The sequence below is a fragment of the Crotalus tigris genome, unplaced genomic scaffold, assembly GCF_016545835.1.
Source record: "Crotalus tigris isolate CLP2741 ecotype Arizona unplaced genomic scaffold, ASM1654583v1 scf7180000018043.2394770, whole genome shotgun sequence".
Taxonomy (NCBI): Eukaryota; Metazoa; Chordata; class Lepidosauria; order Squamata; family Viperidae; genus Crotalus; species Crotalus tigris.
This window is the reverse complement of record NW_024096792.1, coordinates 1,784,011-1,799,450: the sequence shown is the minus strand read 5'-3', so window position 1 is coordinate 1,799,450 and position 15,440 is coordinate 1,784,011. Positions and strand designations below refer to the sequence as shown.

The following is a 15,440-nucleotide window of genomic DNA, read 5'->3' as shown; positions in this document are numbered from 1 at the left end:
ATTAGAAAGATGCAGAAGTACTGTTTGTCCTATTACTTAATCCAATATGACTGATATTTTTTAAACTGATAGTCAGTGCAAAATCAGGGGAGCTAGAAGAAGTTAGAGGCAATGTAGAAGAAGAAAAGAGCTATTTTTCTTTCACTCCTAATTAACAAAACTGCTTTCTTGTGTTGCACTCAGAAACTTTTAATATTGCTATGGCTTGAAGTTGGTTTTTTTTTTTTTTCAGATGAGTCATGTTTACCAAAATTTAGCTTTTCCCCTAAGAACAGGGTGGAAATTGTGAGAGCCAGCTACTCTTGACATGTTTGTTATCTTTTGCATTCAGGTCCTTCAAACAAGCAAGTCAGCCTTATTGCAAATGATTACTGGAAGAAATTGCTTCATAGGGCAAGTTATCCTTCCATAGGTTTTTCTGGCAGAGGTAAGTGAGAAACGTCTAGTGTTAAAAATGCAATGAATGGGTGCCAGCAAATTCGGGAAACACTCCCACTAGGGCCCGGAAGAGGCTGTCCTCCTTGTGTCTCAGCCCCACCTATTTTCACCCACTAAACGCCACATGATCTCTTAAGCTGCCCCTGCACAGTTTAGAGAATAAGTTCAGTTCTCTGAAGTCTACAAACTCACACTGGTTAAGCACTACCTCTCCTGTGTTTGGCGGTTCTGGAAGCAACAGACACAATGCTGACAAAATTTAAAAAGTGGCTGCCTCTTCTATTTTTCTTCTTTTCAACTTGTACTGCAGTAAGTTTAGCTGGGCAGGGTATGGGTCTATGTAAAATATGTAGTCACCAAAATATCGTAATCACTGAAATGCCATGTTGTTGTTGTTTTTTCTTTTATTCAGCAATTTGCCACACGTGAAAACTGCTGTATCTTGGATGAACGATTCGTAAGTCAATATCTGTGTTATTTTTGCAGTCCTTTCTAATGAGGTGGTTATTATAGATTGTTAGCTGTAAACATGAAGTTCTTAATAAAATACATGATTCTTTTTAGACTAACAACTGACAATCCACTATAGGCGTATTATTCATCTTGTTTTCATTTCTCCTGTGTTTAGACTTTTATTTATTGAAAATCATTTTATTGTACCACAAAACTCTACTGTCAAGCTATAAAACATTTCTTGTTAGTTAATAAGATTTTAAAAAAATTCTCTTTCCCTTTAGGGCAACTTTTGTCCTACAACATGCGGCATTGCAGATTTCATAACTAGATATAATTCGGATGTTGATCGAGATCTGCAGATCCTTGAACAATTGTTGGGGGACATTTCTAATTCTTCAGGAGTAACTGACAATTTGATACGCCATATCCGACAAGTGCATGTCTCACAGCCAGCAGCTCAGTCAAGTGAGAATCAAAGGCTACCATAAAGAGTTTTACTATCTCAATTATTTAGTTTGGTATCCTTAATGTTTTATGCATCCTCTGCTTTTTTTTTTTTACAGATGTAATTCCAGGTTATACACAGAAGTCCAGACAAATCATTGATGAAATTATTAGATATGAAAACATCATTGTGGGCCATGAAAATACAGTACAGTAGGTTTAATTATTTTTTTCAGTGCTGAGAATGCAAAAACATTGTGTGAATATAATTAAAGGGTTTCCATCTATTATTCCAACAGAATTTCTGCTGATGTGTAAAAAGCTGATGTGTAAAAAGCAAATTCTTCACATTTTCCATGTCATATTAGTTGCCTACTTTAAATTCAGGCATCAGGGAAAGTTAAACTGTTTATATTGTAGTTTATACTACAGTATGTACTTAATTGGAGAGGTAAATATGAATAGAGCCAGACTACATCAGACAGTTCTTGTTCATCTAAAAGAAGCACAGAGTTTGCTTTGTATTTTAACTAAAGCAGAATTACTTACTTTTAAAATAACCTTTATATTTTACAAAGGATAAAGAATAGTAAAAATGCTGAGAGAATATCTGTTTGTTATCACACTATATACATGACTTACTTATCTAGCACGCCTTATCCATGTAGCAATCCTTTGGGGTAAGGAAGGAACAAACTTGGCATTCTCCAGATATGTTGAATTTTAGCTCCCAATATTTTCCTTTGTTGGCTACAATGGTTGGGACCTCTTAAAGTTATAGTTACCAATTTTTAATAATTTTCAAGCTATAAGAGAGAATAATTTATTCATTTTAGAGCCTTTCTAATTTCCTTAGTTTGAATTATATCTTTATATTTCCATTTTTTCATTATAACTACTGGGCCTGGTAGAGTGCCTCATGTAAGCATATATACAGGAGCTGATCTCCACACTGTTAGTCCCCTTCGGAATTCTCTGGTTAAACAATGAATACATAAAGAGGCAAGGATTATTTTAGAATCCCACCTCAATCTGTAAATTCAGTGGATAGATGATATAGGGCAATGCATATTCATATTTTCCCTTCTATTTCTTTCATTCCTCACTGCTTTCTTTCATAGAAGGAAAGACCATCATATGTCAGTTTCAAGTGTTCCTATGATAAATCTAAATTATACTTTTTAAACTCCAGGCAATTGACAAACATATTGATATCAAACAATAACAAGATTCAGTTACTAAAGCAGAAAACTGCTCAGCTCGAAGCACAATGTCAACAGCCATGTAGGGACACTGTTCAGATACAAGAATTAACTGGAAGAGGTAAGAGTAACAAGCTGTTTACTAACACTAAATTCTATCCGTTTTTCTCTGAAGAACTGTTTACCAAGCCAAAAGTACATTTTGATACATATTCATTATAATCTAATCTGCAATGGATTTTTAAAAGCATTTCTTTAACATATTATAAATTAACAGAAATAATTTGTTGATTTATCTGTTTTAGGTTAAATTTATTTTTTGAGAAAATATTAAATTAACAGCAATTAGACATAAAGACAAAATCTTAACAGAACAAATTTGAAAGGTGCTTTATTTATTTTTAAAGTGACAGAAGTTGATTTCCGTGGATATTAACAGATTTAAGCTGTAGATGTTACTACTATAATTATCTTTTGACCTCAATTCCAAGCATGCTTATTAATAGAACAATTCATTTGGTATTAGTTACATTCTTCATTTTAATAGTCAAATATCTTTAGAACTAGAATTTTGGATATTATGATCTGATGTATTATGTTAAATTAATGGTATTTAAAATTATTGTCAAATGGAAGTAATCCACAAATAAGCCACTAAGAAACTGTGTATGCAAAAGCATTTTAACTGTGGCTTCAAATGTTGTGAAAAGTATGTTGGTATAAGGATAATGCAAATATTCTATGTAGAAATGTAGTTTATCATGACTGCACACGTATCATATTATGTTCCACTAAATGTTTCCTCTAGGTTGTAATAAGTTGTAAACGGAAGAAATATTAATTGTATTTAGCTCATTTAATTTCAAATTAATTACATGTAAATGAAATAAAAGCACTGATTATTGCCTTTGAACTACTCACGTCCTGGTCCTGGAAGCACCAATTTCTTAATTATTAAGCATGACTTCCAACATGTCACTCAAAGGCTGATTAAGGCCAAAAGAAGTTGGCCCTTTCCCCCCCCCCCATGGATTCTCATCAATAGCAGATGAGCAGTTAACAGAAGATAATTGTTTACATAACCCTTAAGGGTAAAGATAGGAAGCATACCATTGCTACTGGTCATTGGTTGAGATGGATGGCTATAGAAACTGGATAAATAAGTAAGCAAATAAGTAAGTGAATAAGTAAGTAAGTAGGGGAAGAGTGGCAGAACCTAGAGTGGAGTTACAAGAGAAATCAGCCTAGAATCTCTACATAACCATAGGTGAACTATGTTCAACACACACACACCCAATTCTATTGACCCTATCTAACTCCTAGTACAGTGATGGAGAACCTTTTAGAGACTGAGTACCCCAAAACTGGCCCCACCCCCACTCTACCCCCTGCCCTGCCCCCGCTCCACCCCCATCCCCTGCCCCACCTGCCCGCAGGACCACTCACTGCCTCCAGGGCCCGCCGCAGATCACCTAGGCAGCCCAGCAGCGCTATGGCGGTCACGCCCTCTGCCCACACCCTGCAACATCAACTGTGCATGATGGGGTGTGAGGGCAGAGTCTTGTCTATGCTGCCTGCCTGCCATGTCCCTGGCTGCGCTGCTCTGTGTGGGCCACGCTCAGGGGTGACTCTCCTTCAGGGGGGCTGTTGGAGGGGGTCGTGGGGGGAGGCAAGGCTGGGGCAATGGCACATGTGCCCACAGAGAGGTCTCCGAATGCTGCCTCTGGCACCCATGCCATAGGTTCGCCACCACTGTCCTAGTAGATGTTAATTGTCAGTTGAGAATATTCATGTGTATAGGCATGAATAGCATTAAATCAGTTTAATTAGACCTTCACATGTGGACCTGATCTTTTGTGCCTCACAAATATTTGTTAATGCTTTTTTAAAAAAATATCTTAGACAATAGCCTAGGCTAGGACACTTTTTTCTAGCTCCAGTTTTGTAAGTTTGCTGTGAAGATCAATGAGGTGCCACTTTCAGACGAAATATTAAAGTTCAAAAACAGATCTATGTTCATATCTGTTGAAACAAAATAGAAACTAGTTTTATAATAATGAAGTATCAAACAAAAAAATATACTTTATAATTCTGCTCACGTTGCTTTACTTATTCCCATATCAGCTTTTGTGTAGGACCACCAATAATTCTTGAATGGGCTTCCTAGAGAAGTCATAGCCATGAGGACTAATGGAAACATTTGCAGACATGTTCTAAACATATTAGCCATCAGGCCTTCTTCATCTATATTGGCTAGTTTCACATAACACGCTTAATCACAAAGACAGTTGCTATTTCCATAATATACTAAGGCAGTGTTTCTCAACCTTGACAATTTTAAGGCATGTGGACTTCAACTCCCAGAATTCCACAGCCAGCAATGCTGGCTGTGGAATTCTGGGAGTTGAAGTCCACATGCCTTAAAATTGTCAAGGTTGAGAAACACTGTACTAAGGTTTGGAAATAAACCAAGTTATAGTTCCTTCCTTTATTCAGTATGCTAAGGCAAAGATTGGTTCCCATTGTTTTGAGCTAAACTATCATTTAAAATAAAGAAGGTTTTTATTAATTAACAATGAATATGGTGGATTGCAGTTTTTACTAGACACTTCTCTCTTACATGTTAATAATAGATTGTCAAGACATTGCTAATAAAGGTGCCCGGCAGAGTGGGCTGTACTTCATAAAACCCTTGAAAGCCAATCAACAGTTCCTGGTGTACTGTGAAATTGACACTCTGGGCAACGGGTGGACAGTTTTACAAAGAGTAAGTATATCACAGAAAAGAAATTACAACAAAGGAGCACCGGGTCTAATAACCTATATCAGTGTTTCCCAAACTTGACAATTTTAAGGCATGTGGACTTCAACTCCCAGAATTCCACAGCCAGCATTGCTGGCTGTGGAATTCTGCGAGTTGAAGTCCACATGCCTTAAAATTGTCAAGTTTGGGAAACACTGACCTATATAATCTCTCTCCATCTTCTGTTTTATTTATAGAGGCTTGATGGCAGTGAAGACTTTAACAAAAACTGGATTCAATATAAGGAAGGATTTGGACATCTGTCACCAAATGACAATACAGAATTCTGGTTGGGAAATGAGAAGATTCATTTAATAACTACGCAGACTACAGTTCCATATGCCTTGAGAGTAGAGATGGAAGATTGGTCTAACCAAAAAAGGTATAGATTTCGTTATCAGCTCAAGGTTCATAGCTAACGTTAACGGTGATCGGCAAAAAATGGCTAGTTTAGCTGCCTGCACTTTTACAGGTAGTGGTACGATAAGATCACTGCAACTTATAATGCTTCTTCAAGCTAAACATATTTCAAATCCATTCAAATTAGTGGAGCTTGAATTGCTTTTAGCCTTATAATATTACCTAGGGCAGGGGTCCCTAACCCCTGGTCCGTGGGCCAGTACAGGGCCACGGCATGCTAGCAACCAGTCCGCACAAACAAGAAAGCTCCATCCACAGGATGCAGGCAGCACACAAAAACACATACCCTCCGGTCCACGAAAAAAAACTCTTTCCACGTAACCCGTCCCTGGTGCCCAAAAGGTTGGAGACCTCTGACCTAGGGTTAGTTTGCTTCAGCAGTTTCAAATAAATAGTTGTTTCAGCAGTGTCTGCAGCAAGGATGATCATTTTTTTCCCATTATTTGCTTGTCTATGTATATCCTGTGTATTTGTATAACTCCTGAAATTAATTTTTCAGGAACGAGTGCAAACCCTTGAAATATTTGCATCAGGTCATGCAACTGAATGCCCAAGAAATAAAAGGCCACAAGAAGTTAATAGTGATTTTCTTTTCTTCTCCCCCCCCCCCACAGGTATGCAGATTATGCCCATTTCAAGTTGGGAAATGAAGCTGACAAATACCGTTTGACCTATGCCTTCTTTGTTGGGGGTGAAGCTGGGGATGCCTTTGATGGGTTTGATTTTGGAAATGATCCGAGTGACAAATTTTTTACTTCTCACAACGGCATGCAGTTTAGCACGCATGACAATGATAATGATAAATATGAAGGCAACTGCGCTGAACAAGATGGATCTGGATGGTGGATGAACAAATGTCACGCTGCCCATCTGAATGGCAAATATTATCAAGGTAACATTTGGAAGTTTCCCACATGCACAATGCGATCTCTGAATGAAACATTTCCCATACACCTGCTTTCTGTCTTTCCCAGTAGTTTTTTACTGAGGTGGTACAGATAACACTAACATGTAGCCTTTCTTCATAGCATTTTTGTCTTTTTCCACAAAATATCATTAAGGAGGAAAAGTGGAGTTTAGTTTAACAATGTCTTTTGATATCTTCCATATCAAGTATTTTAAGTAGGTTTTAGTTCAAGTCCTCCTTCCCCTTTTTAAAAAAGAGAGCTAAATGTCTGCAACATAAATTTCTTGCTTATTAGACCTAAATTAAACATACCCATTAAAAGATCAATCTGATTTAATCCTACGGAACTTCTAAATAAGCATAAAAACATAAGGAGCAGATTGAATATGTCTTTGCTGGTTTGGACCCTGTCTCTCAGGGACAGTCACATTGACATCAAGGTTAATAGCCATTGCTCCTTGTGACTTTCATGAACTGATGCAGTCCTTTTTTTCTTTTCTTTTTTTGGAAACCAGCCAAACTGGTAGCCAGCACATAGCAAATTCCAACTTTCGATCATAATTCATGCAGAAATGTTAAAAGAAACACAATGTCTATAGCAGTTTGATACCATTCATGTTGTACTTAATAACAGAGTAAATGAAATTACATAATGCTCACCTAGCATGGTCTTAAAATTACTACTTATCTTTGTATCTCAAAGCTATGTAAAAGTATTTCTTGGATCAATTATGTTTTACTTTTTTTCACATTGTAGGAGGTGTTTATAGTGAGAAAGATGTTGGTCCAAGTGGCAATGACAATGGCATTACCTGGGCAACTTGGCATAATCAATGGTATTCCATGAAGAAAACAATTATGAAAATAATTCCTTTCAGCAGACTTACAATTGTAACAGGGCAGCAAAGTGGAGGAGTAAAAGATGTTGAACTCTCACACCGTGGAGACATTTAGAAAGATGAAAACAATTGCCTATGTAAAGGCAACAATGAACATAAATACTTTTTGTTCTTATATCCTATGTAAAAATGTCAGAGCTGTTGAACTTTGAACATATTGTTTACAATAAACTGCAGATTCATGATAAAAGGCATTTTTTTAAGAAAAAAGATCATCTTAAATTTTCTGATAAACATATATATGACATTAATCATGTAAGTTCTGGTGGTGTCCACTACTTTAATTGGCTTTAAAAGCAGATGCTATAAATTAATGAGATTGGTTTCAAACTTTGTCATATTTAGAGGGCATCAATTTAAATCAATAGCCTTTATGTATGTCGTGACTAATTTAAATCTCACTGCTATCATTGTTTGGTTCCCACAATGAGCAAACCCACAGCATGTTTAGTCATGTCCAACAGCAATTGGCTGGATGTATGCTATAAATTATGGTTAATAAACTAGAACAGTTAAGCGCACAAGAGCCAAAGCCAAATAAACTAGTTTATGACTTAGACAAAAATTTGCACCTAGCCATTTAAACCTATAATACCTTTGTCTTGTCCAGTCAAATCATGAGGAAAATGAATTCTACTGATAATCTGGCTTCATTAAGTGTAACTTCTTATAAACACAAAGAGATTTAAATTAGGAATGTGGTTACTGTTTGCTGAGGATGTCAGATACACAGATAAAGATCTTCATGGGATCCTATTTATAGATATTAAAAACCCAATATTTTTCTCAGGAAAAAAAAATGCAAGTGTTTGTTTTCATTTTTATTGCAAGTTAGAGATGCTTTTAAAAAATAAGATGGAAATGAAGCTAAACTCAATTCAGCCTGTAATTTTCTCTGTCTCTAGAATAAAAGACATTCATTATCTATTTTTTGCACACATTGCATAAATATATGCGTGTACAGTTGTGTAGACTTTACTTTAAGTTTTGAAAAACTGAATAGCTGATTAGTGTAGTAGTTGGCAGGTCAAAAATCTGAATCCTGATGTTTTCTGCATTGTCTCACAGTATTTACAAGTATGATATTGTGATTTCCATGTGCGAGTAAATCTCCTACACAATGCAGAACTGTACTATATATCTGTTAAGTCCTCGCAATAATGGCAAATGATGATGACACATCTTTCCAGGAACACTATTTAGTTTCAGCCAAAGCTCCAACAACGAGCAAAGGCACGCAGGCCTCCTTTTATACGCCCAAATCCCCAGACACAATGGCAACAGAGAACAGGCACTTTTCCCGCCTTGTGCATGCGCGCAAAGCTGGCGCCACTCAGTCTGGTCCCGGGCAGCTTCTGCAAAGCCCGGAACCATTGCAACGTCCCAAGCCTGCATTTGCAGGCTCAGGACACAACACCCCTCCCCACTAGTTTGAATCACTCCTGTCATTTTTAACATTCTTCTTTGGGAAGAGTGTCATACTTCCTCACAGCCAAACATGGAAGGGAGTGCCTGAGGTTGCCTCCACACACAAGTGTCTTCCCATTGCTTTGGTGAATAACTATACCCGAAATCATAAATAAAACAAAATAACATTATCAGTCTATGACATTGAGGGCATTACCCCTGGAACTGGACAGCAACTTCACAAAATCTGAAAGATATTTGGGTGGGCACTTGGCCCTTTGCGACCTCCTCGGACCGGAAGAGTTTGTTCGGTCCCTTTCCTCGCCCACCGGGTTGAGAAACCAAGATGTTGCTGCCCACTTGCCTCAGGTGACCCTGGTGTTGATGCCTGACCTACTTGCTTGCCTGCCAGGCTCAGTAGGTCAGGACTTTGCTACCCCAAGTACCTGGTCGACCTGCCCATCTGCTGGCTGGCTGGGCCCTCTGAGCTCAACCCAGCATCCCTTGGAGGGGTGGTATTCCCCGGATCCACAATGGACCTTCCTTGGGAGCACTGTCCCTGGAACCCAAGGTCAGCAGATGGAGAGTCAGGGGTGTCTACAGGGCCCCAGTACCCCCGTGGACCCCAAGGTCATGCCTAAAGTGCCAGAGTCAGGAGTTGCCTCTCTGTTTGCCCCCTTTCCAGAGGACTTCCTTCTGGGAGCAGTTGCGGAATTTGGCCAGCCCCCATGCTGTGTTGCCAGTTCTCTTGTCGGATGTGAGTTGTGTGGATACCCCTGGTCTGTCTCCCTATCTGGAGCATTACTGGTTGTGTATGAATAGTGTGGATACCCCCTGTGTGACTTCCTGGCTGGAGTAAGTATGGGTGTATGGGGTGACCCACTGCCCCATGAATTCCTGTTCGGAGCACTTGTGGAAACTTGAGATGGATCACCAATGGCCCCCTCAGCGGCCTGTGAATGCCTGTGATACTGATCCTCAGAATGCATATTATCATCTTCCTCCCCCCCCCCAGAGCAGAGCCAGGAGTGGAAGGGTGAGAGTCCAGCCACCAATGCAGCTGGTCTATGTGCTGCCGAAGAATGCGGCTGTCCTCCAAAGTCACCTCATAGGACAAAGGTCCAGAGACCTTGCAGACCACAGCTGGTACCCAGAGATGACCGGGCCCATAGTTCCGAGTCCAGACCGGAGCACCCACTTGCAGACTCCTCGGTGCCCGAGGTTGCAACACCTGAGACGCCACCTGGTCAGGATGCAATCTGTCTAACTTAGTGATGAGCCGGTGATCCCAGCAAAGTTCAGCAGGGTTCTTCCCTGTGGCTGTGCAAGGTGTGGTGCGATGTGCAAGAAGAAAGTCTGCTAACCTGTGATGCCAGTCAGTTTCTTAAGGGCATCCTTGGTGGTACGCACTATATGCTCAGCCATTCCATTGGTGGATGGGTGGAAAGGAGCCGAAGTTGCATGGTGGATCAGGTTGGCCTGAAAAAAAGCCTGGAACTCAGAAGAGGTAAATTGAGGACCGTTATCTGAAACCAGAACATCTGGAAGGCCATGAGCTGCAAAAATTCCTCACAACACCTGGATAGTCATGGCAGTAGTAGTGGAGGACACCGGAACAACCTCTAGCCACTTGGAATGACTATCAACAACAACCAGGAAGAATTGCCCCTGAAAGGGCCCAGCGTAATCTATACATACCCTAGACCACGGGGTTTGAGTTTCCTCCCACCTGTGAACTGGGGCCTGAGGCATTTCAGGCCGGGACTGTTGGCACACATGGCACCCATGCACCTGGGCCTTGTGACTTTATCAAGGCCAGGCCACCACAAATGGCTGCGCGCAAGCACTTTCATCCTGACTATCCCAGGGTGTCCCTCATGCAGAGAGATTAAGATTCTAGACCTCAATGAGGCTGGGATTACCACCCTACTACCCCATAACAAGCATCCCTTGAAAGTGGACAACTCATGCCACTTTTGCCAGAAACTTTGGAACTCAGTATCCGGGCATGAGTCAGGCATCCTGACAACACCCATGTCAGCATGTGTGTAAGCGTGTGATCAGTGGCAGTTTCTGCAGCCACATCCCTAGCATTGAGGGGAGACTCAGGCAGCTCTTGAATGGACAGAACATTAATGGCTGGAGCAGGATCAGGCTCCCAGATTGGCAGGGGTAATCTACTCAGGCCATCTGCATGACCCATTTCCTTTCCAGGTTTGTGAATCAACGTGTAGTCATATGCTGACAGGAAAATAGAGCAACACAGCATACGAGGAGACAAAATATGTGGAGTTTGTTTGGAAGTGGTAAACAACCCCAACAAGGGCTTGTAGTGGTGGCCGTATATGAAATCATGAAACTTCTTAATGCCAGCCACAATAGCCAATGCTTCTCTGTCAATTTGAGTGTAATTACGCTCTGCAGAAGACAGGGTCCTGGAATAGTAGGCCACAGGGACCTGTGTCCCATCAGCCTTCAGGTAGCTAAGTACGGCTCCCACCCCATATGGAGATGCATCGCAGTCAATGCACACAGGTAGCTGCTCATTGAAGTGAGCTAGCACTGCATTGGAAGTAAGCAAGGCTTTAACCTCATTGAAACCTTTTTCATGGACTTTAGTCCACTGCCAACAGGCTTGTTTGTCTAAGAGCCTGTGCAAAGGTTCAGCTATTGCAGCTTTATGTGGCAGAAATGCATGGTAAAAGTTTAATAGCCCCCAAAAGGCTTGTAGTTCACCCTTAGACTTAGGGCTTGGGGCCTGCAGAATGGCTTTCAATTTAGCTTCAGAAGAGTGAATGCCTTGAGCATCTATCCTAAATCCCAAAAAGCCAGTAGAATTGACTCCTATCTTACACTTGTCCTTCTTTAACTTAAGGCCTGCTCTTCAAAAACGAAGCAAGACAGCCCTTAATCTCTCTGCCAAGTTTTGAGATGATTCTCCAGCAATGAGAACACCATCAAAATACGGGCAGACTCCAGGAATACCCCTCAGGGTGTTTTCCATAACACTTTGGAATATGCCAGGGGCTACATTCACCCCAAATTGCAATCTCTTGACTTTAAAGGCCCTCTATGGGTTACAATTGTTTGAGCCTCAGCAGCTGCTTCATCAACAGGCAACTGTTGATAGGCCTGTGCCAGGTCAAGCTTCACAAAAATGCCCCCCCCTTGAGGGAAGCCAGGATGTGGCTTACTACAGGTACTGGATAAGCGTGCTACTGCAGTGCCTTGTTTAGTGTGCACTTGTAGTCTGCACATATATGTATGTCCCCATTAGTCTTTAGAGGCGTTACTATGGGGGTTTCCCATGGACTAGAATCTACAGGTTCTAAGATGTCCTGCTGGAGCAATTTGTCCAGTTCAGCATCAATCTTGCTCTTGAGAGCAAATGGTACCCTCCTGGGCTTAACCCTGATGGGCGTTATGGCAGGATCTAATCATAATGAAACTGGAGGCCCCTTGTAGGTTCCAAGCTCAGAGCTAAACACATCCGCAAATTCCTTGCAGACTTATGCCAGGCTCCACATTTGCAAATTGTGCAGCCCTGTAACTTGGATTCCCAGAGACTTGAACCAATCAAATCCAATAAGACTCGTGCGTTCACCCCCAACAACCAACACATCTAAGGGACCTTCAAAATCCTTGTACTGTACCTTAAGGGTGGCCTCCCCCTTAGCACACACCTTAGAATTCTGAAAGTCTGTGAGTATTACATTGGATGGTCTGAGTTTAGCTAGAAGGCCATTGCTGCTGCAAATTTTCCTGAATGTGTTGAGGGAAATAATGGAGAGAGCGGACCCAGTGTCTAATTCCTTGGATAAAGGAACCCCTTGCAACCTTAATTTAAGGGATAGTTTCTTCTTAAGGGGTTTATGTGTGCCTATCCTTAAAATATTTCTGCGCGTTGCGCAGAAACCCACCCTATTTTGGCTGGGGACCCTGGTACCTTTCAGATGGAATTCTTCTCTAGATTGTACCTTCTGACAACCCAAACAGATGGATGCGATGTGGCCTTGCTTGCCGCATGCTCTGCAAATGGCGGAACGGAACCGGCAGTCAGCTCATTTGTGGCGCCCTCCACATCTGAAGCATTGAAGAGCTGTTGAGGCCTTTTCTGTGCATTCCTTCCAGCTGCCTGGTGAAGCTTATCCACCTCCTCTTCAGGATCTTCCTCCGAATCCTCTCGCACGATCTCCTGGTGAAAAGTGACTGTCTCTAGAGAGCTTCTGGTGGGCCGCAGATTCTTTACCGCCCCACCTGCTGCTTCCTCTGCTGTAACCTCTCGCAGAACATCTTGGAAAGAAACATCTTCCTTAGCGAAGATCTTCTGCTGTAAGTCTCTGTTCCTTAAACCGCATACAAAACAATCACGCAGCCTTTCTTCCAAGTCTTTAAACTCGCATGGTCTGGCTGCTCACCTCAAGGCTGCAATAAAGTTCTTAGCAGATTCACCTGCCCTCTGGTCCCTTTGTTCAAATGACGTACAACTTGGGCTGGAAATGTTCTTTCAGAAGTTTTTTTAAATCAGTGTACGTTACTGATTCCAGAGAGGCAGGGGCCACCAGATTTTCTGCAATCTCAAAGGCTTCCTGCCCATAGACACATAAGAGGGTTGCAGCCTTCAAGCCATTTTCTCTGATCTGGTTTACCTGAAATAATTCTCTACCCTCGCAATGTAGGATTCCCATCTCTCCGGGTGTGAGACATCGAACTCTGATAAACGACCAATCTTCACCATTCTGACTTGCATTTCACCACTCACTTCTCTTAGGGAAGGGGTCTTTCAGCCGAACTCACCCTCCAGCGACGCTGTACTGGCAGGCTGGACGCTGACTTTAACGCCGTCTTCCCTCTTCAGGACTTCTTTAAGTGAACCTTTACAGCTTTCTTCTGTTAAGCTTGTAAAGCTATCCCACCTTCGTTGCCAGTGTTAAGTCCTCGCAATAATGGCGAATGATGATGACACATCTTTCCAGGAACACTCTTTATTTAGTTTCAGCCAAAACTCCAACAACGAGCAAAGGCACGCAGGCCTCCTTTTATACGCCCAAATCCCCGGACACAATGGCAACAGAGAACATGCACTTTTCCTGCCTTGTGCATGCGCGGAAAGCCGGCACCACTCAGTCTGGTCCCAGGCAGCTTCTGCAAAGCTCAGGACCATTGCAATGTCCCGAGCCTGCATTTGCAGGCTCAGGACACAACAATATCCACCATCATTTCTAGTTATTTTGCAATGTGTCTTATATGAATCGATTTAGAACTGGTAGCTAATTTTTGGTTGCCTAGACCCAGAATGGACTTCTGGAAGCAGCATCCACACAGAGAATCAGTTGTTCACATATTTGAATCCCACCACTGACCTATTGTTGGAGGCATCTCTCTGGCTGTGGCTGAGCTGACAGCTTCTTCATGCCTGATCATGCTTGCTCTTGTAGAAGACACTTCTACTAGGATTGTCATTAAAGACAAATACTAGTGTCCCTTATATTCACTATTTTACTATATTATCAGGCGTATATGTCTTAAAACATGTATAATTGAATGACTATGAGAAGGAGGGAAGGAGAGATATGCAACGCCCTCCCTCCAGCTAACTCATTGTTTCAGAAGCATTGGTATCAATTCAGGTCATCAACCTGTTGCCAAGTGAGGTAAAATTCAATGGCGATCCTCAGCTGTGGTTCCCTTTTTTAAGGGCTTTTAACAGTGATACAATTAACAGGAATAAAACAAAGTTTTCAAAACTTCATTTGCAAATATATTTATTTCAAAACTATATGCAAAAACATAGAATGGGTTGACATATTTGTACTAAACAGGTCTACATTTGGTCTTCTGCCCTTCTGCATTTCTCAGGAATTCCTCCAAGAAAGACTTCACCAATGGATAGAGATATTTATTTATTTATTTATTTATGAGACTTATATACCGCTTTAAGTGCAAGCACTCTCTAAGCGGTGTACACCAGTAAGCAATGTATATATATATATATTTACATTGCCCCCAACAATCTGGGTCCTCATTTTACCTACCCTGGAAGGATGGAAGGCTGAGTCAACCTTGAGCCGGTGAGATTTGAACCGCTGACCTGCTGAACAGTCAGCTAAAGTGGCCTGCAGTACTGCACTCTAACTGCTGCGCCACCACTGTTTCATTATGAAACAGTCCCAAAGGGAAAATGGAGCCATACCAAGTAGGATTTTATAATTACCAACAGTATTTTGAAGTGAATTCTGAAAACTACTGGCAACCAATGTAACCTCAACACAGGTATTTTAGTATGAATGCAGTTTCCATCAGCCAGCAATAGTTGGTTGAAATCTGTCTGAGTTGCAGTTTCCAGGTAGTTTTCAAAGACAGCTCCGAGTAGCACAAATTGCAATAGTCTAATTTCAAGGGGCTAGTTAACTTCAAGTCAATGTCAAAAAGATTTTCTGATCTAAAAAGGGCTGTAACTGTTT

General features: G+C 41.2%; 1 protein-coding gene across 1 annotated transcript; it reads left to right on the top strand.

The window, feature by feature from the left end:
* Positions 1 to 569: 569 nt before the first annotated feature.
* FGG (fibrinogen gamma chain) lies at positions 570 to 8,369 on the top strand. Its single transcript, XM_039347002.1, has 9 exons — positions 570 to 747; positions 851 to 895; positions 1,176 to 1,359; positions 1,458 to 1,551; positions 2,531 to 2,661; positions 5,174 to 5,307; positions 5,541 to 5,725; positions 6,378 to 6,655; positions 7,428 to 8,369. Exons 1-9 carry the CDS (start codon positions 685 to 687, stop codon positions 7,622 to 7,624), a joined length of 1,311 nt encoding a protein of 436 aa, XP_039202936.1. The 5' UTR covers positions 570 to 684; the 3' UTR covers positions 7,625 to 8,369.
* Positions 8,370 to 15,440: the final 7,071 nt, after the last annotated feature.

Coding starts and splice junctions, on each gene's coding strand:
- FGG (XM_039347002.1), top strand. CDS start 685: ATGCTGACAAAATTTAAAAAGTGGCTGCCTCTTCTATTTTTCTTCTTT. Junction 748..850: donor TCTTTTCAACTTGTACTGCA/GTAAGTTTAGCT, acceptor TCTTTTATTCAG/CAATTTGCCACACGTGAAAA. Junction 6,656..7,427: donor GAATGGCAAATATTATCAAG/GTAACATTTGGA, acceptor TTCACATTGTAG/GAGGTGTTTATAGTGAGAAA.